Source organism: Euphorbia lathyris, chromosome 2 (genome assembly GCF_963576675.1).
Source record: "Euphorbia lathyris chromosome 2, ddEupLath1.1, whole genome shotgun sequence".
Classification (NCBI taxonomy): Eukaryota; Viridiplantae; Streptophyta; class Magnoliopsida; order Malpighiales; family Euphorbiaceae; genus Euphorbia; species Euphorbia lathyris.
This window is the reverse complement of record NC_088911.1, coordinates 138953597-138977609: the sequence shown is the minus strand read 5'-3', so window position 1 is coordinate 138977609 and position 24013 is coordinate 138953597. Positions and strand designations below refer to the sequence as shown.

General features: G+C 36.0%; 3 protein-coding genes across 5 annotated transcripts; 2 read left to right on the top strand and 1 right to left on the bottom strand.

Annotated features, from left to right (window-relative positions):
- The first annotated feature begins 485 nt into the window (after positions 1-485).
- Positions 486-5561, top strand: LOC136220099 (desiccation-related protein PCC13-62-like). The gene is made up of 3 exons (XM_066007795.1): positions 486-787; positions 3557-3782; positions 5127-5561. Exons 1-3 carry the CDS (start codon positions 486-488, stop codon positions 5496-5498), a joined length of 900 nt encoding a protein of 299 aa, XP_065863867.1. The 3' UTR covers positions 5499-5561.
- Positions 782-9760, bottom strand: LOC136220098 (pentatricopeptide repeat-containing protein At3g48810). 2 transcript variants are annotated; one of them, XM_066007794.1, is made up of 4 exons: positions 7433-9760; positions 7280-7350; positions 2230-2315; positions 782-1005 (listed from the first exon to the last, which is right to left on the bottom strand). In XM_066007794.1, the coding sequence occupies exon 1, from the start codon at positions 9523-9525 to the stop codon at positions 7534-7536; it is 1992 nt and encodes a 663-aa protein (XP_065863866.1). In that variant the 5' UTR covers positions 9526-9760; the 3' UTR covers positions 782-1005; positions 2230-2315; positions 7280-7350; positions 7433-7533. The 2 variants fall into 2 exon arrangements, with proteins under 2 accessions (XP_065863866.1, XP_065863865.1); XM_066007793.1 differs by lacking the exons at positions 782-1005; positions 2230-2315 and having other exon boundaries at positions 7143-7350.
- Positions 9761-12191: 2431 nt separating this feature from the next.
- LOC136220097 (uncharacterized) lies at positions 12192-16080 on the top strand. 2 transcript variants are annotated; one of them, XM_066007790.1, is made up of 5 exons: positions 12192-12248; positions 12579-12767; positions 14646-14841; positions 15254-15273; positions 15769-16080. In XM_066007790.1, exons 2-5 carry the CDS (start codon positions 12652-12654, stop codon positions 15797-15799), a joined length of 363 nt encoding a protein of 120 aa, XP_065863862.1. In that variant the 5' UTR covers positions 12192-12248; positions 12579-12651; the 3' UTR covers positions 15800-16080. The 2 variants fall into 2 exon arrangements, with proteins under 2 accessions (XP_065863862.1, XP_065863864.1); XM_066007792.1 differs by having other exon boundaries at positions 12199-12248; positions 12619-12767.
- Positions 16081-24013: the final 7933 nt, after the last annotated feature.

Below are 24013 nucleotides of genomic sequence, written 5' to 3'. Positions count from 1 at the left end.
ACATGTGACTGTTACGTGTCGTTTAAGTTAGAAATCTGACTAACTCATGCTCGAGTTCTTATATTAAGCACCCGGTCTTTCATGTCGTTTAAAGACCCCAATTCACATTTGGACACGTGTAGTGTGACCCACGTAATAATTAAAATAGTGGGATCTCTTATAATATATGTGGATTCGTGTTATACGTGTCAAAATATGTATGAGAGATTCTCCATTTAACATAAAAAAAAGCGAATACTTCTAATAATTTAACCTAATAGAATGATGTCAGCTATACATTTTATTGAAACAGATTGAAGTTAGATTCACCGTTTTGAGACAAGCTCAATGACCAAAAGGTGCATTTAACCCCATTTTCCTATAATAGTAATAAAATAAAAATCTTTAACAATTTCATATAATGAGAAATTCTGTATATATATATATAACCAGTGAGAAGATCAGCATCGCCATTGATAAAGAACACAAAAACCAGAAAGATAACTATGAATTCCGCAACCACCACCATAGCCTATTTAATCCTTGTGATTTTCGTTCCAATCTCAAATTCGTATAAATGGAGTGAAATTCCAGAATCTGATGCTGATCTGTTTGAATTAGCACTGAATTTAGAGTATTTAGAAGCAGAATTCTTCTTGTTTGGATCATTGGGGTATGGATTGGATAAGTTCGCTCCGAATTTATCATCCGGAGGTCCACCGCCGCTTGGTGCTCAGATGGCTAAGCTTGATTTTCTAACTAGAGATATCATCCAGCAATTTGCTTGGCAAGAAGTCGGTCATCTGAGGTTCTTTCTTTTTCTTCTTTTTATGTGCTTTTTTCAGAAATATCAGAGGTGGAGGCGGAGGCAGAGGCGGAGGCGGGGTGAATTCCGGTCGCCGGAGTTGTCCCCCCGATGCGGAGGCTGCGAGAATTCCGGTTGCCGGAGTTGTCCCCCGCCCTGCCTCGCCCTTACTGCTTTAGACTTGTTCATAAGTTGAGTCGCTGTACCTGTGCCGAGTGTAACTGAATTTGACACGTAAGCTCAACTTAACCCAATTTAATAAGGGTAAATTACACTTACGGTCACTAAACTTTACTCATTTTAACATTATACCCATTGAACTTCAATTCTTAACGGTATGATAATTCAACTTTATACTTTTTAATCTCACCTCAAAACAATGGTTGACGATCTCAAAATAAAAAAATTCGAAGAGTTAATAATATTCTAAGGAATTTTAATTCTTGAAATTTTTTGTTTTGAGATCATTTAGGCGTTGTTTGGTTATGAGAGATAATGGAGTTTTAGACCTCCAAAAAAATTTTGATTTTAGAAAATAAAAAAGTGTGATTTCATGATAAATATCGTTCTGAACAACTTTAATTCTTGAATATTTTCATTTTGATGAGTTAGTTAAAGTGGCTACCGGTATTAAAAAATGTAAAGTTCAGTAGCTATACTGTTAAGAATTTAAGTTTTGTGGTCACAATGTCAAAAATGGGTAAGTTTAGCGGCCATGGTGTAATTTACCCAATTTAATAAGGTAAAGATCAGAGGCCAGGTTAACTCCGGTCACCGGAGTTGTCCCTCGCCCCGCCTCAGCATTACTGCTAGACCTGTTAATAGGCTGAGTCGATACGGACTTGGTCGAGTCTAACTGAATTTGACATATAATCTCAACTTAACCCATTTTAATAGGGTAAATTGCATCTATGGCCACTAAACTTTGGTTTTTTTAATAGTATGATCACTTATTCAACAAAACTTAATCTAATAGTCATGCAACTTTAGGCTTTTTAACATTTATAGCCACTAAAGTTTAACTAATTATTCAAAATAATCGTTAACGGCCTCAAAATGAAAATATTCAAAATAATCGTTAACGGCCTCAAAATGAAAATATTCAAAAATTAAAATTGTTTGGAACGACATTTACATGAAACCACATTTTTTTATTTTCCAAAATCACCACTTTTTGAGCTTTCTCTCCAAAAAAGTCACTATCTCTTCTAACCAAACAACACCTAAATGGTCTCAAAACGAAAACTTTCAAGAATTAAAGTTGCTTAGAATATCGTTAATTCTTTAAAAAAAAATCTATTTTGAGACCGTCAACAGTCGTTTTAAGATGTTAAGTGGCTACATGTGTTAAAAATGTAAAGTTGAATGACTTTTATTTTATGTTTTGAAGTTCAGTGGTCATACCGTTTAAAAAATAAAATTCAGTAGTCATAGGTGTAACTTACCCCAATTTAATAGGCTAAAGATCAGAGGCAGGGCAAATACCGGTCGCCGGCTCCCCCCGTCCTGCCTCGGCCTTACTGGCTTAGACCTGTTCATAAACTAAGTCAGGTTTGAACCGAGTTTAACTTAATCCAATTTAACAGGGTAAATTATACCCATGGTCTCTGAATTTTGAACTTTAAAACCGAACATTATGGCTCATGAACTTTACATTTTACTAATATAATGACCCTTTTTTTTAAGGTTGAACGCGTATGTTTTACCTGCTGTTGAGTTGATCAATATGATCCCAAAATGAAAAAATCTAATAATTAAAGTTGTTTAGAACCATATGGATTACCTGCTATTGGAGTGATCATATTGATCAACGTTAAAAGGGGTCATTATGTCAGTAAAATGTAAAGCTCATGACCTATAATATTCGGTTTTGAAGCTCAGAAGCCATGATAAAAGTAAGTTCAAAATTCAGGGGTCATAAACATAATTTACCCATTAAACTATGATTATGAAATGTATCAAACTAAAATTTACTCAATTAATTCAACAAAACTCAACAAGCAGAATCTATAAACAAATACATATAAGCGACAAGTTACCAAAATATGTCTATGGTTTTTGAGGAAATATCAATTATTAGGCTCCACGTACAAAATAGCACTAATATAGACTTAACGTTTAAAAAATGGTAACAATTAAAGTCTCGATAACAGAACGAGACACGTCATTGATATTACTCTGTAAAGTTCGGAGAAATCAGAACTTAATGGAGTAATAGGAATGACGTGTCCAATCCTTTCTTGAGACCTAAATTATACTCCCTCCATTCTATAATATTTGTCGTTCTAGAGAAATTATTTTGTTCCATAATGTTTGACGTTTTGATTCAATCCATGCACATTAATTAATGTTTTACCAAATATACCCCTATTTAAGTTGTATTTTTATTTTAGGAATAGATTCAATTAATACAAAGATAACAAAGTCATTTAGTTAACATTAATTGCATTTCTTAATTCTTGTGCCTTAACCTTAAATGTTAAGTCTATATTGGTGCTATTTTGTGTAGGATTAATTGATACTTCCCCAAAAACCATAGACCTATTTTGGTACTTTATCCCTATATATAATATAAGGTTGGATTGGACCGACTTGGATTTTTGAGACAAATCACAAGTCCAACGCAATTTATGTGCGAATTGGAATAGGTCTGGACCGGACTGGACTAAAAATCAATTTATATTTACATCTGACAGATGTTTTGACAGATCTTTGAATTAGAACTTAAAAAATGAGAAATCTAAGTTGTTTAATGAAGTGTGTGTTTTACAGGGCAATAAAGAACATAACAAAGGGATTTCCAAGGCCATTGTTGGATTTGAGAGTAAAATCATTTGCAGAAGTAATGAACAAAGCACTTGGAAGAACACTAAATCCACCATTCAACCCTTATGTTTCAAGCCTCAATTTCCTCATTGCTTCCTATTTAGTTCCTTATGTTGGCCTCACTGGTTATGTTGGTGCTAACCCTAAACTCAAAGATCCTCAATCAAGGAAGGTTTGAACCCCCCTCTCTCTCTCTTTTCTTTCTTTTACTCCATCTCGTTCCGTTATAAGTGTCGTTTTTGTTGTTTTCACTAGGGTTAAATAGCTACTAATCCGGCATAAATTTAGGATAAAATTGAGTACGGGTGATATAATGTGTCTAGGGTTGTAATTGAGCCGAACTAAGTCGAGTTTTGGCATGTTCATGCTCGGCTCAGAAGAAAATGGACGAGCTCAACATCCTGTTCAAGCTCAGTGCATTAAGAAAATTATTTGATTTGCGAGTAGCTCGTTTATTTGTTAAGGAGTTTTATGCGTGTCGTTATTGTTGCTTTCACTAGGGTTAAGAAGCTACTAATTAAGCTTAAATTTAGGATAAGATTGAGTAGGGGTGATATACTAGGTTGTTGTGTCTAGGGATGTAACCCAACTGAGCCGAACTTTGGCTTGCTCATGCTCGGCTTCATACTAGGTTGTTGTGTCTAGGGTGATATACTAGGTTGTTCGCGAGCAGCTCATTTATTTGTTCACGAGCTTTGATCGCGAGTAGCTCGTTGATTTTGTTCACGAACAGATAATGTTCACGAGCAAAGCTCGTAAACAAATTTATGAATGAAGAATTGAAGTTGAAGATATGATCTCATTTGAAATTTCTTCAACACAATTAAAACCCACAAAACTAAAGTTTCGCACAGAACTACGTTGTTTTACATTTCCCCCTTTATAGAAATACTATTATTAGAAAAAACTAAGCTGAGCTTGACCACGAATCTGTTCATGATCTTTATAATCGATCTTGTTCACGAACTCAAGCTCGGCTACTTTATGAATTGAGTCTCATCGCGCTCAAACTCAGTCTGTCAGATAGCTTAACCTTTTAATTCACTTGGTTCCTTGACATGTATTAGAATTGGACCTTTAACTATCGGTTTAAGCTTTTATTGAGACAAACGAGCGGCTCAACTTATTTACAGCCCTACTCGTGTCATAATCGTGTCATGTGGTCTATATGTTCCATTTGATTATATATAATATAAATGTAACAAATGATAATCGTGTCAAACGGATTAAAAATTGTGTATTGCGTCAGAATTTAACAATCCTAAAATTGAGTGATTAAGACTAAATTGCCCATGTTTTAGAAAGACTTAAATCTGATTGATCATTTCAAAAAAAAAAAAAAAGTATAAATGCAATTTGGACTTTGGTCAAAAACGTCACCAACACGTTTTCCCTACGTTTCCGTTTCCTATAATTTTACAAATATCATTTCCCAGTTTCTGTTTCTGTTTCTGTTTCCGTTTCAGTTTCTTATCTGTTTCTGTATAACATAAGTTTTCGTGCTTGTGGTTTTCAGCTTCTTGCAGGCCTTTTAGCCGTGGAGTCTGGCCAAGACGCAGTAATCCGAGCACTCTTATTCCAAAGGGCAACAGAGAGAGTCTACCCTTATGGGATAACCGTGGCTGAGTTCACAGACCGGATTTCAAAACTGAGAAATAAACTGGGAGGTGAAGGTAGAAAAGATGAAGGAATAATTGGTCCGGCCTGCCAAGGAGCAGAAGGAAAAGTTACCGGAAATGTACTTGCCGGAGACGATTACTCAGTCGGATATTCAAGAACACCAGAGGAGATACTCAGAATTATATATGGTGGAGGAGATGAACATGTTCCTGGAGGTTTTTACCCAAATGGAGCCTATGGAAATATTGCTAAATCTTTCTTAAAATAGACAGCTTCACATTAAAAGTTGTATATTTCTCTTCAGATTATAATAAAATTTAGTTTTAATTTCTCTTTTCTAGAGTTTATCTGCAATTAGTTATGTTGAACGAAAAGGGCAATTGAAGCGGAAACGAACACTAGGAAATGTTATTTCTAAAAACACATAGCTAAAAGGAAATGAAACTGGAACAGAAACGGACATGAAATGCAAAAATGCTACTGAAAAGGAGTTTCTGTGCAACATAGCGCATTAGCCCTGTTGTTTCTAAAAACACGGCTAGAAAACGGAAACGAAACTGAAACCGAAACGAACACGAAAACGCTACTGAAGAGGAGTTTCTGTACAACATAACCTATTAACCGAGAATATATGTTAATCAGGTTGTAGAAAACGTTACGCAACAGTCGGACGGACAGACCCCCGGGAAGTAATTGGGGTTTAATCGAAGACTAATCAGGGATTAATCAGATTTGTATTTTAATGTTTCTTTAATTTTTAATAAACAAATTATTATATAAATACAATTAAAATATCAATTGTACTATGTAAAAATAATAATATAAAGTAATAATACAAAATATTTAAGATAGAAAAACATATATATATTAATATTTGTTACATTAATATCCTTAAAAAATAAAAATATGCCAACAAAATAACATTAATAACAAAATGTGACAATAAAATAACACTAATAACAAAATGTGTCAACAAAATAACGTTAATATCCTTAAAAATAATATTAGTTTTCTTTTAGTTTTTGGTTATTTAATATTTTATGCTATTTTTTTCAAAAGGGTGGTGGGAGCCATATGGAGGCGCTAGGGCTGTCTAGGCAGCCAAAAATCGGTAAACCGATTTATACCGTCCGACTTGAGGAAATTGGAACAGCGTTCTAAAAATCTCCGCTGGCGGCAGCCTGGGGCCGATTTTTAGAACACTGATTGTTAATCACAAGCAAATTTGTTAAAGAAGCTCTCTGATGATGAGTAACACATGCTTTAAGCCTCGTATCAATATCCGTAAATTGTTGGAAATAAAACAACATATCGGATCAAAGGTTGTGTCGTGGATGAGTCATTGTCTTTAAAGCGATTTTAGTAGACCGAGATGCAATCTGAAAACCCTGATTGCTCCCTAAAGGTTAACAAACAAGTCACCAGATTCATGCACTCGAAGTTCGAGACAACGAAACAAGAAAACCCGGACACAAGAACAATTTTTCGGAGAGCAAAAACCAGTATGATGAAAAATAAACAGGAAGCCTTTTATAATTCAAGTTCGCGCCCAGCCAGGCAGGGGGCGCGTGTAGTTTTTTCTCATACGAGCTTATAATCATCCAATAAAAAAGGGCGGCCCGGTGCATTACGCGTCCCCGCTGAGCGAGGGTCCGGGGAGGGGTCCCACCACAAGGATGTACTGGGAGCAAGCCTTCCCCTGCCAATTTATTTGGCAAGAGGCTGCTCCTAAGACTCGAACCCGTGACCTCTTGGTCACACGACAACAACGTTTACCGTTGCGCCAAGGCTCGCCCTCTACTTATAATCATCCATTACGGGACAAAAATTAAAAAAAGAAAACACTCTTTAAGGCTACAACTAGCGATTTCTTCAACGTAAATTTGTCAAACGAGAATCGAATTGATGAATGTTCTGTGTAACGAATACAATATTCGTATCGTATGACAAATATGTAATTGTGTGCAGGTATTATATACAGAAAATGAGAATTGAGTCATCAAAATTGAAGTAGAGGCATAATCTGCGGATAGACAATATAAATCTAACCTCTCATATGCGAAATCTTTCCGAGCAGTGCCTACGGAGACTTGAATCGTTAGCATAGACATTAATGTAACCTGGCATAAAAAAAAAATCGTATTGTTAAGAATATCATTTCATAACCACATGTATAAGTAATCCTTTATACTTTAAATGTACCTATAAAGAATTGCTCGAGATGTTTTCCGTAGAACTTCAAGCACCGATAATTGACACGACGCACACTTACACGGATTGCCATGATGCCATCCCTGAGATTCTCATCCAAGAGCTAGAATATCGTCCACAACGTGCATTGGTCCTAGATGACCTAAACTACTAAACAAACAACGGACCAACGCATTCCATGTCGCCGCATTGGGGTATATACCCTTACTTAGCATCTTATCGAGATAAACAACGGCCTCTTCTACCCCGAACTCATTACAGATCCCACATAAAAGACTCGTGTATGCAATTACTTCCGGACACCAATCTCCCCCTGCACTTAATTTATCTACAATCTGGATCCCGGACTTAACTTGACCTTTTCGGCAGTACACATTGATCACCGTGTTGTATGTGAGAGCATCAGGCTTCACTCCCCCTATCAGCATTTTCCCGAAAAGCCTCAACGTCTCGTCGAACACTCCTGTGCGGTAAAATCCACCCAACATGGTGTTGTAAGTCACCAAATTCATCTCAATTTCCTTCTCTTCCATCTCCCTAAAACGCGCTATCGCTTCTGTTATCCTGTTTGCCTTCAGAAGACTATTGAGTAGTTCATTATACGTTGTTGTATTCGGTGAACACCCGTATTCCCCCATCTGATCGAACACGTCCACTGCCGATTCTAATCCTCCTCTGCAACATAAGCCTTTGATCAATGTGTTCATAGTAACTGTATTCGGAGGACAGTTATCCGTTACCATTTTCTCAATGAGAGTCTGAGCTTGATCGAACATAGAATTACTACACAGAACATCAACCATGGAAGTGTAGACTATAACATTAGGAATGCACCCGTTTCTCATCATCGTGTTCCATACTTCGGATGCTCCGGTCAAGTCCCCGGCTTTTGCAAAACCATCAATTAGAGTACCATATGTGGTCACATTCAGAAAGCAGCCATTTTCCTCCATGTTACGTGTAACAGATACAGCTTCTCTCATCTTCCCATGGGAACAAAGACCGCGAATTAGATTGTTATACGCAACGGTATTAGGTTGTAATCCTTCTCGAATCATCCCGTCCCATGTATCAAGCGCTTCGTACACTCTTCCACCAGCAAAATAGCCCTTGATTAAGGACGTAAACGTGTGAACATTGGGGCTACAACCTCTAGCAAACATCTTTCCCCAAACTGCAAGAGCTAATCCAACATCACCCTTATCCGAAAGAGCGTTGATTATCGTTGAATACGTAATGACATTCGGGTCAATTCCCTTATCAACCATTTGATTTAACAGAAACCACACGTCCTCCATTTTTCGCTCTCTGCAAAACCCGTTTATCAAAGCATTGTATACAGACACACTTGGTTGAAATTTCATTGCAAGATCCCTAGCTTCCTCCACATCCCCAAGCCTACACATCGAAGAAATCACAGTCGTATAGCTGACTATATCCGGATCACACCCCTTCTTCGACATTTCCACGAGCAATTTCCGTGCTCCGTCCACCCGATTATTCTTACACAATGCCTTCAAAAGAATGTTATAAGTATAAACATTTGGTTCCATCCCATCTCTCTTCATGTTACTATATATAGGATTAATCATCTGAAACCTATTTTCACTCAACAATGCATCTAAAAGATGATTATACATCTTCACCGTCGGTTCGCAACCGAATTCCCCAATTCTATAGAACATTTTCAATGCTTGCTCAGCTAATCCGACTCGACGATAAGTACTAATCAAAGTTATAAATAAATCCTCAGAGCAATTGATTCCATCTAATTTCATTTGCTGCAGAAGGTATTGAACGCCATCAACATGGCATTCAAAACAGAGCTTTTCAATCATGATTTGATATGTCAATTTGGTATGTTCAAATGATTTTGAATTCGCTATTGATTTGAAGTAATCAAGAGCTAATACAATGCTGGGTTCAGTTCTTAACCTATTTAACACATCAGATTCTTTCAGTAGGGTTTGAGTTTCTTCAATTTGGGGGTTTTTCGAATTTAGAATTGGGTTTGTGTTTAGAACAAAGGGGATTGCAGGTTTTTTAACTTTCAACAGTAAGGAATAACCATCTCTCAGATACATATTAGAACTAATTCGAAGCTGTTAAATCAAATTGAAGAACTCAAACCCTAAATCCGTACTTCTGCAACTACTGATTTCTAGAATGACGACATACCTGAGGTAGTAGCTTCAATGGAGGATTATTAATCGAGTAACTGAGGAAGATGACAGCTTTACTTCTTATCGCCGTTAAAGGCTAGCGGCGAGGACGTCGTTTTGGGGGAATATTTTGGTAGGAGGAGTATGCAAATTTGGTTAAGTTAGAAAGGTTTTTGTAAATTTGTAACATTGAGAGGAGTAAATTGAAAATTATAGAAAAATTAAACATTTTTAGGCTCGTAAACTTTTTAAATTTTATTAATTAAACATTTGATCCTCAAAACTTTTTTTAGGAAAAGGAATTTTTTTAATTAAACTCCAAGCAATAGAAATCCTCGTTAAAATCCTTCGCCCATTTAGCATGTTCGAATAACGTAAAAAGATGGAAGAACACGGAATAGGGCCACATGAAAGAGCGTCCATAAGAACTTTTGCATCAGACTCAATGCAAATTGAAATGAAGCCACAATCCCGCACGAGAAGAAGGCCCTCCTAAATACTAATTAGCTCTGTTGTTTCGACCGAAAGACAAGGTTTGAGGGGTAACCTTGCGAAACAAGAATATTAGCATGAGTGTCTCTAGCAACCATCCCAATCCTTGTAGAAAGGCAATTATCTTCTCATACGGCATCACGATTAAATTTAATAATGCTATCGGGAGGAAGACACCAAACCTTGTAAAAGTCAAGAGGCAGAAAGCTAGAGATCGACGAGAAAGTTTGCTTACTTCCATTCGCTTAGAAAGCTCTTGAAGTAATTAAAATAACCGAATCTAATAACTACCATCATGAAGGAGCAGTTTGCAAATCTACTATAGCCACTGGAGAGGAATGAAGCCCAGCTCGGACTCCTCAGTACTTGAGATATCCAACATTCCTAAAGCCACGAATAGTCGTCTAATCCGAGCATCTTATCACACTTCTGGTGCATTCATGAGCCCTTCCAAACTGCCTTCGCTACCGAGAAGTGAATGAAGGCATAAGGTAAGTCCTTAACCTCGTTGTTGCAAGGCTTACACCCCAGAGCAGTTCAATGCCTCTATTGCGGAGAATTGAAAAGCAATGCAGAATTCTCCTAAGCAATTCCAGACGAAATGTTTGACTTTTGGAGGGAGGAGAGCGAATCAAATCTTATTCCAAATGCTTTGCTGCCTAGCCGAGGAAGAGGTTGAATTTCACTGATTGCATGTCGGTTCTTTATCAAATAATAACAAGTCTTAACCGAGAAGTGTTCATTCAAAATCAAGTCCCAGTAGAAGTCGTCATAATAGCAAGAAGGGCTAGGGAGAATCTTGAAAATTTGTATAACATTATATGAAACAAAAATAACATTAAGAACACTGTAATCCTAATCATTACCTTTTGAGTTAAGCAACTCTCCCGCTAAAGCCAGAGGCTTTGTAACATTTAGGGAAGGAACCCAATCATCATCAAATTGCAATGAATTGACCATAACTGACTCTCCACGTCAACTCATCTCGTATAAGATCTCTCACTTCACAAATGCTCCTTCAAATATAACTAGGATTAGCGTATGATGTAGCATTTGGAGAATCCGAATTAAGAAAATACTTGGCCTTAAGAACCCAAGAGCATAAAGAAATAGGATTTTTCAATAACTTCCAACATGTTTAGCCAAAAGACCAAGGTTGAAAGATTTAAGCCAATGGAACCCATTCCTTCATCCACCTTTGCTTGACATAAAACACTATAAGCAAGCCAATATATAAGTTGTTTAGAATCATTGGTTCCCCACCCGAACCGATTAATCATCTCCTGGATTTTAAAACTAAGTGTGTCTAGTAGAAGGAAACAAGACATGGTGTAAGTGGGAATAGCTTGAACAATAGATTTGATGAGAATCTCTTTACCCTGAGCTGATAAGAACCGTTCTTTCCATCCTTTAACCTTGAGGTGAATCCTCTTTTTTATATTAGAAAAAATGCTTTCTTTCTCCTACCAATCATAGTTGGGTTCTTGACTTTAAGAATAGGAGTGATCAGTGTATGATTAAGATTAGCAGATATAAGGCATATGACAAGAATTCAAACAATCAAGTACCATGCGAACAACTTCGTCATAATATTCCAAAAGGATTTGTAGAAAATAGGTGACATACCATCTCGTTGTATTTTTAATTTTACATATTAAACTTCATTATTCATGAATTTTATTAACTTCATTTTATATATGTGTCATGTTATCACTTTTCAAAATAAATCAAAGACATGTGTATCACGTGATATCATATGGATCTCATCTTTTCGGGATATTTATCGCGTATTCTGCATACGTTAGACAAAAGAAATATAAATATTTTATCGAGCTTAAAGTATTTCATATCTGAACATGCTCTGAAATTGTAACATACCCAAAACGTATGTTACAGAATCAATTTATATGTAACTGGTGCATAACACGTAAATAAAATATCTTACGTGTATAATGAGAATTGATCAAGGGTCCAAACTATCAAATTGAAATAGTTAAGCTTAACAAACAAAAAAATAAAAAAGATCAGGGACCGTAAGATACATTTTACCAAAATTATTGGAAAAATATAAATCTGGGTTTTACACCATCACCATCAGTAACCAGCAAGCAGAGCCAATCGAGACGCAGCTCAGCATCAGAGAGGAGTAAGAGGTTCGTATCCTCCGCCAAGTCCATGTCTTTGTTTATGATTTTATTGAGCTTTTCCAATTTCAACTGAGATTTCTGTTTTTGAACTTTCGATCTTCGATTGATTCGTTGTTTTTCGTCTTACAATTTGATTGTATAAATTTAGGGATCTGTTGGCATATAAACTCCTTGTTCATCGTCTTCAATGAACTTCTTATGCTTCACTTTCTACTAATCCCAGTCTCTTTGCATTCTTGCTTAAATTGCTTGGAATTTGCATATATATTGATTACCTAGACATGCTCTTTTTTCCTTTTTAGTGAAGAATTGAGCATTTCATCAATTTTATTGCAGGAATTGATTGGGTATAGCTGTTTTGGGTTCTTTGATTCAGCTTGTAAATTAGGTTATACAAAAGGCAGACGCCATGGCAGTCCATAACGAGTCTGGTGGATCGGATAGGAAATCGAGTGAAGCTGGGAATGATTTGCAGACATTTAGTGCTGAAAATATGCAGAGTAATATGAAAGTTATATATTACAGGTTAGTTTCTACATTCATAATCATTGTGTTTCTTCGTTGTTGACCTATGCATAGTTGTCAAATCCAGATTTGACTGGTGAATCGAAATTCATGACTCCTAAATCGAACCATTCTGTTAAAATTCATAATATTATAAAAAATTAAAATATTTACTCTGTTGAACTCAAAATATTATCAAATATTAATCTAGAAATGCAATTTTAATGCTAAAAAAGAAATCATATCAACCAAGTACTTAAAATTCAAATCTAATGCAAATGCAATCCTAATAAAACCAATTCACAAATTGGGCTTTGTTTGATAACTAAGTGGAGATGGAGAGTTTGAGTTTCTGACTCTGTTATTTTGCCTTGTTGTCAACTTGATAATAATGGAATGGGACTAGTTTGAGTTGATAACTTGATAAATAACAATCGGATTAGAGTAGAGTGAGTTTAGTAGTTAGTGTTGTTGAAGTTTTTGATGAACTGTGATAAAGATCCGGCTCGAAATAGAGCTGAATCGTATGATTCAAATCGCGAATCTTAAGATTCCTGTTATAATTTAGATTCTCCCTATAGATTCAGCTTGAAATAGAGCTGAATCGAAAGAGTCATAAGATTCTAAAAACAGTGGACCTATGTTACACGGAAATGGAAGCAGAAACTAGGAAACTATATTTTTAGAAGTATAGGGAACGGAAACGTGATGATGTAGAAAATATTAGGAATTTACTGAATATGTGATTAGTATTGATGAACTTCGGAAAACACATCACACCCTAGGAAACGAGTTTCCAATTTTTCTTAAATTACGGAAATGTGACCTGAAACTTTTTTCTACAAGTTTCCAAGAGTTTTGGTTTCCGTAGTGGATATGGAAACGTGAAACGCTTTAAAATTCCTTTGCAACATAGTTGTTGAGTTGACTAATATGAGTCATCATATTATATGACATAAGTCCTTGCTTGCAGGATAAAATTTATTGTCGCGTGATTAGAAGACAGCACTTTAAATGCTTTTTCATGATTATGATTCTGTGTAAAAGCTGTTTCTCTTAGGCTTGTAATACATACAAGAGAAGTGCACCAATAGGTATGGAGGGGGTCCGTTGCACCCCTGTCCACTGAAATCTACCTCAAGAAATGTTTCCAGGCAGCTTTCCGCCTAGGAAGAGGTTCTGGGGATGCTGCAATTTCACCCTCAGACACTCTCTTCCCTTACTCCGTCACTGGCTGTGGGAACACATAACCAGGTTTGGTTTTGCTCGAGACCCAATAAGATACACGAGCAACTTCTTTCATGGAATATCGGTTGCTCATTTGAAATCAACTATATTGAAATTGTTGATATAGAAAGTGCAACTCATAAGGCATCTGTTGTTGCAATTGATAATAGTGTTCGTTTAGTTGCATACCTCACCCTTGAATCGGAAAGTAATAGCATTGAAGTTGTATTTTTAGGTGACCTGATAGAGAATCGTTAGATAATGCTATTTGATAATTAAGGGCAATGCTGGAACCGAGAGTAGTGACACGAGTCTGTTGTATCAGGGTTTAGTATGATACTTAATGAGGAGTATAATATAGGTGTTCTACGGAGAGGGAAAGGTAACTTTTGGAACTATAGCTTTGGGAATTGGCCTTTATGCTTGGGCGGACCGGCCGGGAGTTTCTGTCCTTAGGCTAGTGCAGGATAGTGTTCGATTTTGCATTAGATATTTAGATTAGTATCAGTTCTTTTCTTTGTATTAGTGCTTGTTTATCTTAGTTTGTGTGTGTTCGAGTTTTTGCAATTATTGTCACGATATCAGAACTATATGGAATGTTAAGATTTGCAACCTACATTTCGACTTCAGTTACATGTGTGTCATAACATCGGAGCTTTATTTTCTGTGTAGTCGGACTTTCCTGTCTATCATCGGCGGAGTGATTGCTGGAATTTTGGGATTTACCGGCTTGTTCGGATTTATCTTCTATTTCCTTGTTATGGCAATCACTTCAATTGGCCTCATAGCAAAAGCAAAGTTTTCTGTGCACTCATACTTCGACTCTTGGAACCGGATTATTCTCGATGGATTTTTCGGCGGGCTTATGGTATGTGTCTCTGTTATCTATTAGCTCAACTTTTTCCCTTTGTAAACTTTGAAAATGATTCGTGTTATGCATATCGAAGTCCTTTCCCGGTTAATTATTCGAAATATATAAATTTCTTCTATCGGATTGTCTATATTGCGTTTTAGTCATTGAAAAAGAGCTGCAGGTAGTTGTTCAAACACGTTTCAATTTCTTAAACTATATGCATTTTGTTATATTTCTTGAAATTCTACGGTATTCTCGAGCAAATCTCCTTATCGGTTCAAGTGGTATATGAATTTGTGTAAAAATTTGGTTTGAATTGTATCTTTGTTGTTGACATTTTGGTTTTCTTATATCCATGAACTGCTTCTTCAAGACCTTTTACGTATAACCTTCTAATATAACTGTAATATTTGTCGTGTTTTTGCAGTCGTTCGTGCTGTTCTGGACGTATCCTTCATGTTTCTATTTTATTTGGGACAACATAAATTTCTGAAATCATATTTATACAATCAAATTATACATTATACGAATTTTCTTAAACATGCATTATGATTTATCCTCAAAAATCTCTCAACGAATGCGTCAAACATAGTTTTGAAAGGCGATCGCCGCCTGAGGCGAGAGGCAATCCTTCCATTACCTCATGCCACGAAAGGTGTGCAAGGTGCTAAAGGCGACCGCCTCACCTCGCCGGGCGAGAGGCAATCAAGGCATGCATTTTTCTAATTTATTTTTCCCTTATCGACTCGCCTTTTGCCTTTAAAAGCTATTGCGTCAAGTGTCTCTCTCTCTCATGTCAGTTTTAGAACACATACACCTCGTCGAAAATTCATTTGCTCGTTGAGCACGACGCATTCAATTTAATTCTGAAGACTCAAAAGAATTACTACTTGTATTTGTTTATTATCTCTTGTATGTTTGACATTTCCTTGACATGAAAAGATTTGCCTACGACATTGTGCATATATTCTGAAAACGAATCGGCCAAACGGAACGGAAGGACGAAAACCTCTTTCCCGCTGCCACTGCTGCTGCTTGGAATCCTCAATCTACATCAGCTGCCATGGAATCTGGTGAATGTATCTTGTTATGCTTTGTACCCATTGTAAAACAGGCTACAAGGATTGATTTTTCACTTTGTTTCATCTTTTGAAGTTTAGTTTGATAGATACACACTCTTTAGGCTTTGACTGTAATTGGAAAACTTTTGTTCCTACAATTTTTCAAGAGGGATGCTAGATGCCGGTTGAATTATACAGATCGTTTTTTCCCAGATGAGTACGTACATAGCCCCTCAAACTTGCACCTGAATGTTTGATGACTCCCTTTTCGTGTGCTTGAACTTGCTTAAATTGACATGGTTAACCCCTTATTTGCAATGTGGTAGTACTGTACACTTCACGCACCACTGACAGTTTATGCTAAGTTGAGGCAACGGGAAGGTCGTGTTTAAGTAAGTTGAAGTAGTAGAAAGGTTATTTTGAAAATTTTAGGAGTCATTCAACGTTTAATTGCAAGTTGAAGGAATTATACAGATAGTTTTTTTCTCGGATGAGTACCCGGATGTTTAATGAGTCCCTAACTTTTGAAATGACCTTTCTCACGCTTGAACTTGCTTAAATCGACATGGTTAACCCCTTGTGGTAGTAAAGTATCTTGAGCTAGTTAAGGTGGTAGAAAAGTCGTTTAAAGCAAGTTGTTGAAGTAATGGAAATGCTGTTTTGAAAATTTTAGGAGTCATTAACCGTTTGACTGCAAGTTGGCGGAACTCGATATGTATTAAGTCTTTTTTTTCTATTCAAATGAAGAGCATTGCCCTAACAAACTTTTAGTTGCTAGTATTACTTTGATCTACTTGTGTGTTTCGCGAGCATCTAACTCTAATGAGATTATTCAAACATTATGTAAAAAGGTTTGAGATGGAAATGAGATTTGAAAAAATGATATATGGAATGGGTATGGATTACCCTTTATACCTGCTACCTTTACAATATAAGCATTTTTACGTGTCTATTATTAAATTTATATGTTGTTAAATTTGTAATTTATTTATTTTATGTGTTGATGCGCCGGTTAGGAGAACCGAAGAGTGGCAAAGGGATGTAGTGGTGAGGGGTAGGGGAAGACCTAAGCAAACTTGGAGGAGGGTGATCGAGAGTGATATGAGTTTATTGGGAATTGAGGAAAATATGGTAGTGGATAGGACGGAGTGGAGGGAGCGAATCTGTGTCGCTGACACGACTTGATTTTCACGGTTTTATATGATGGTTCATGTTAGCCGACCCCGAATCATTTCGGGACTAAGGCTTTGTTGTTGTTGTTTGTTGTTGTTGATTTTTAATGGATAAGAGTATTCACGAATTAAATGAAACAGGAATGGAATTTAAAAAATATACCCGTTTAAATGTGATTTCCATCCCCATTTTATGAAATGGGAAAAAAATTGTCCACATTCCTATTTCCCTAGGGATATCCGGTCCTCATTACTCAAATTGTAGATAACATTTTTTTAGTGAATTTTTTTAAAAAAGTGAGCTGTTATATACCGCACCCAAATTCCGGTCCACCGCCCATTTGTGACATATTTGCCCTCACTTTTTGAAACAAGCAAGTGGAATTTTCTCAAATCCTCTCTACCTTCTTTGCATTTTCTCTCCAAAATCATAAACCCGAACAACAATAATTAAAATTATGAAAATAATTGATATGTGACAATCCGAACCTCGAAAATGGATGATTACGAGTCGGAAACATTAAGATTTATATTTTTTTATCAAAGAACTCATGAAAATAATACATATTTTTCATGACGATTTTGCATTTTTCGTCACAAAAAATAGGAGAATTTTTAATTTTTCGTCACAAAAAATTGAATGATTTAGTATTTTTCGTCACTAAAAATTTTACGATTTTGTATATTTCAAAATTTGGCCTAAACGGATGCGTCATACCACCCGACCCATGGCGGGAACGGATGCGGCGTACCACCCGACCCATGGCGGGAATGCATGCCACATCCGATCCCACCATGGCGGGAACGGATGCCGCATACAGTCCGACCCATGGTGGGAACGGATGCGGCATACCGCCCAACCCATGGCGGGAACGGATGCCGCATCCGTTCCGACCATGGGTCGGACGGTATGCCGCATCCGTTTAGGCTAAATTTTAAATTTTCTCTTAAAAAAAATTTTCTCAATTTTGACAAAATTTTTATGGCAATGGCAAAATTGTCCAATGGGGGCGGTGATAGGGAATTTGGGTGCGGCATATAGCAATACATCAATTTATTAGTATATAATTAAAGAAATATAATCTAACAAATATTAGTATATTTGATATAAAATAAATACATAATTCATAAGTAATACATCAATTTATTAAATATTAAAAATAAACATTTAAAATATCATATGTATCTGATTTTAAGAATATCCATGAGAATTCTCATGGGAACATGGTGGGGATGAGAATGAGGATTCCTGTGGGGTGGGATAGAAGTCTTCATTCCATCCCCGTTTCTTGGGAAACTTTTCCCCATCCTCACCTCGTGGGGGAAAGAAATGGGTATTCTCTATCTACGTTGAGATGAATCCCAGTCGGGGTTGGATAATCTCACTCTATTTGTAATCCTAACTGCGTATCTGAACTTGTCAATTTTGAACTTCTAATACTTTTATTTGCTGAAATAGGTAACATATTTTTTAGTCCTTAATAATAAAAGACATCTAATCAGTAAATAAGAGTGTCGGAGATCCAAAATTGATAAATTTAAATGTGCGATCTAAAATTGATAAGTTTAAATGTACGGTAAATCCAAATTTACAAAATAGATGTGTAATAGCACAAAATATAAATAAAGGCAAGATCACAAATGGCAAAAGGTTATAAGTTTGTGTATATTGTGAGCCATGTACATATACATGTTATTGAACCAAAATTGTGAAAAAGCATTTGGAATTTGTTTCTTGAAAGATTACGAGGGAAGCATGCAGTAGTTTTTATTTGATTAGTGATTGATTTCACTTTTAAATTTAGACTTTTTGAAATTTTAAGATAGAGATTAAAATCATTTTAATATTTAAATTTATGTCAAATGCTTCTTCAGTCTTTTTAACTTATCCAAATTGATCATTTTATCCCATCAACTCATCGAATGTCATATTGACCCCCTTAACTCCATAAAAGTGGTATTTCTCACCCCCTCAACTTGTCCATTTACCCTTCCAATTCATAGAATATCCTATTTACCCCCTTAACTCCACAAAAGTGGTATTTCTCACCCCCTCAACTTGTCCATTTACCCCTCCAATTCATAGAATATCCTATTTACCCCCTTAACTCCACAAAAGTGGTATTTCTCACCTCTTACAATATGTTATCGAGACCTAAATTGATACCATTTTTTAAACGTTAAACCTATATTAGTGCTATTTTGTATGTGTAATCTAAATTGATATTTCCCAAAAATCATAGATCTATTTTGGTACATTTTCCCTACATATAATGTCTTTAACTTGTTTATATATATATATTTTTTTTATAAATTAACTTGTTTATATTAATGTTCTTGTTATTGGTATCTTTTATTCATTCCTTCTCTTTTCAACTTTTTTGGCTAGTTAAATTTTGATTATCTAATTATTTTAATACAATATTATTGTAATAAACACACGAAGGATCAATATAATTATCAAATTAAAACAAAATAAAAAGTTGATATTAAAAAAATATATTTTCAAACTCATTTAAAAAAGTCCTATTAATTTTGCACAATAAAGGGGTAAAAATACTATTTTTATAGAGTTAAGGGGTAAATAGAATCATAAGGGGTGAAAAATACCACTTTTATGGAGTTAATGGGGTAAATAGGACATTCGATGAATTGGGGAGGGGTAAAATGACCAATTTGGACGAGTTAAGAGGGTGAGAAATACCATTTTATGGAGTTAAGGGGGTAAATAGAATATTCGATGAGTTAGAGAGGTAAAATAACCAATTTAGACAAGTTAAAAGGGTTGGAAAAGCATTAGGCCTTTAAATCTAACAAAATTATATTTAACAGCGACTGACTAGATGGATCGTGAAATGTAAGCATACCAAACCAAAGAATGTAGAAGCCTGTAGCAATTATGTAAACCATTCAAACATGGTTAGCATAATGTAAATTTAGCGAACAACTGCTTTATCAAACAAATAATGGATCAATTTTTAAATTAAGTTAAAATTAACTACCAAATACAAATATTTAAAATTAGGGTATTGTTATACTTAGCCACAAATTCCCACCCCTAACCCCGTGAAAGGACGAAAATGCCCTTTCATTGGTTTTGGGTGAAAAAGGCCTCTTTTTCTTGCCTTTCCGACACACGGGCGTGCGCGTGTGGCTATCACGCCTCACCATGTGGTCGGGCGTGATAGCCACACGCCTTACCTTGTGGTCGGGCGTGTAGCTATCACGTCCGACCACACAGTGTGGCGTGTGGCCATCATGTCTGACCACACGGTGAGGCGTGATAGCCACACGTCCGACCTCACGGTGGGGCGTAATAGCCACACGCCCGCGTGTCGGGAGGGCAAAAAAAATTAGTCCGCTATTCAATTAAACCCGTAAATACCTGTTACGTGTTCAAACTACACAATTTTAATTAAAACCTGTAAATAACATACAATTTTAATTAAAACCCGTAACAATAATATAAGTTCATGAATAAATATTAACTAAAAATAACAAAATAAATTAGCAAAATAAAACTTTAGTTAAACAAAATAAAATTTACAACAACTAAACTTAAACAAATTAAATTTACAATATAAAAATTTAGTTAAACTAAATTAAATAAATTAAAAATAACAAAAATTTAATTAAATTCAACTAAATTAAAAAAAAAATTGCGGATACGCCACACGGGCGTATGGGCATCACGCCGTCACCATTGTGAGTGCGTATGAACATCACGCCGCACCACAGGTGACGGCGTATGAATATCACGCTGTCACATGTGGTGAGGCGTGAGGCTATCACGCCTTCACCTATGGTGTGGCGTGATGTTCATACGCCGCACCAGAGGTGACGGCGTGATCTCCACACGCCCCATATCCCGATTCCTATTTCGAAGAACAGCAAAATCCGATGCAAAAAACGTCCAAAAAACATCAAAATCAAACGGAAATACGTATCATAGGTCCCTTTCCTTTACCGATCCATGTTTTTATTGATAAATTAGTCCGGATTAGATTAAAGAGAGTTTAGGTTGTTTGAGAGGATTTGAGAATTCTAAAAATTGTCTAAAGGGTATTTCGGTCTTTTCACGGGGCTATGGGTGGGAATTTGAGGCTGGGTATAGTAATTCACTAAAATTATTATATTCTTTTATATTTACGGCGTGTCATCTTGATAGAGATATTACCATAACTAGTTTTTGGCCCATGCGATGCACGGATTCATCTTAACATATAAATATTAACAAAAATATAATTTAATAATTACAATTAATAATATAAAAGTGCTATATAAATTAAATATAATTCATCTTAGAACTCGTTTTCTCAATAAAGCGGGACAGTCACGACATTATATCATGAATTCTTCTATTTGGGGCTCGATAAAATCCATTTATTCTGAAGTTGAGCATCACTGTTTTTGGTGGATTGGTCAGCACTCTGAACTTAATTTTTGGAATGGGGCCCGGATGCGTCCTTCACTGGCTGCACAGGTTGGCCTATCTGCTAGTCAACAGCGTCGTTGTTTTGATTTGGTGGAGGATTATTTGGATGGTAATAATTGGCACAATCTGCCCGTGTTACCTGCGGATGTGGAGAATAGATTGCGGAATATTAGGCGGGGTAGGGACGATGTTGATATTTGTGTTTGGAAGCCTGCTACGAGTGGGGTTTTAACTGTTAAGCTCTTGTACGCTTGGCTTAGATCTCCTCCTACTCAACAGCCTTGGAGTCGTTTTTTAAGGTGTCAGAGTGTTCCTCCTGCACACTCGCTTATTGGATGGCGGGCTTATCTTGGGTATTTGCCAACACATGATCAGCTTCAGTTGCGTGGCTGTCAAGTTGTTTCTCGTTGCAGTTTGTGCTTGTTAGATTCTGAAACGTTGGACCACCTTTTTGTCTCCTGTCGGTTTTCCAAATTTATTTGGCATGGTGTTAGCTCATTGTTTGGAAGACGAATTAACACAGACTCGACTCTTAAGAATCTAGTTGATCATGCTGTTACTCAACGTTTCAGTACTCAAATCGCTGATTTATGGGCGGCTGCAATTGTTAATACAATTTGGGCTCTATGGCTTGCTCGTAATAGGTCCATTTTTGAGGATGAGAGGGTTGATACTTCCATCACGCTGAGACGGATTTGGGGAGCTGTTCGTGAATCTGCTCACACTGGACGGGGCTCCGTTTGGAATTCGCTAGTTGAACTTCAAATCTTAGGTGAGCTCGGGATTGGAAAGCGTCTTGCTAAGGCTCCGCACATTACTCCGATTTTTTGGCAACCACCTCCGAGGGATTGGATTAAGATCAATACTGATGCGTCTGTCATGGGTGCTCCTGGTCCTGCGGGTTGCGGAGGTATTTATCGCTCGCATACTGGCATGTGCCTTGGTGCGTTTGCCTTTCCGATTGAAAGTTCCTTTGCTTATCTTGCTGAACTATCTGCTGCTATTTACGCCATTGACATGGCTATCAGCAAAGGTTGGCGGAAAATTTGGCTTGAAAGCGACTCAATGTATGTTGTGCAGATGTTCAAATCTAAATCTTGTTCGGTCCCTTGGTTGCTTAGACAAAAATGGTTCAATTGTTTAAATCAGATCGATTCTGTGGCTTTTGTGGTGTCTCATATTTTTCGTGAAGGAAATCATGTTGCGGATTCGCTTGCAAATTATGGACGGACGGCAACAGCTTCGACTTGGTGGGATTTTGTCCCAGATTTTTGTGGATCGGTCTTTTTTCATGATCGTGTAGGACGTTGCGTTTATCGCTTTTCCTAATTCTTTAGCTTCATTTTATTCTTTTTTCTTTTTGTATTATGACATTTATTTACTCTTTTAATAAATTTGGTTCGGGGCTTTTTTGGATCTGTGGTGGTGGTGCCAGCATAGCTGGGATGTCCGCCGCTTACCCTTCCTCGCTAACCAATCTTTAATCAAAAAAATAAATTAAATATTATTATTTTATGTTCACATTTACTTTAAATAATCTTTTTATAGATAAATATAATAATATAATTAAAATTAATATATTATATATTATATTATATTTTTTATCAGTAAAAAGAGAGAAAGTGACACCTCAGCTCCATCGTTACTGTCTTATATATAGATATATGCAGAGAATTTGAGAGATTTTAAGGATTAATTTAAATTATGTAAAACTCTTAGATATAGTATGGATAAAATAATTTTTTTATAGATAAATATAATAATATAATTAAAATTAATATATTATATATTATATTATATTTTTTATCAGTAAAAAAAGAAGTAACACATCAGCTCCATCACTACTGTTTTATTTTATATATAGATTCCTCAAGCTCCAAAACTCAATTGTTCATATGGACCCAGAGTCAATCAAAACCCATGTGAACAGGTGCAACCTTACATTAGCGAATTAATGATTTACTAAATAAATTTCTAATTAAACTTTAAGATATGAGCACTAGGTTTCTAATCTTCTATTTTTTATTTATTAAATCATTGATCTTTTATTTCAAAATGTATATCTTTTATTTCAATACACTAATACATGAAACTCTGATCATTTATTGTTGATCTCAAACCTTTACTTGTCAAAAAAAAAAGTTAGTTGTAAACATGAAATGAATAACACACTGTTAACTAAATTTTATATTCAAATTTGATTTTTTTTTATCACCAATGGTATAATGTGACTAAAACTAAAATATTAGAGACTTAATGTGATAAAAAAAATCAAACGCTTAATGAACCAAAAAATAAAGATCATAGGTCTCGTGATGTTTGTTTTTTTGTCTATTTTTAAATATCACCACTAAAACAGTTATAGAAAAATCACATATAGTCCGCGAACACAACATGAAATGATCCAAGACCCAATCGGATTGACACAATTATGACAAAATTTTCGGGGTTCGAATAGGATTTAACCCATTTAACACTACCTCGATAGTTAGCACAAAAAGAACACAACCCATATGGTA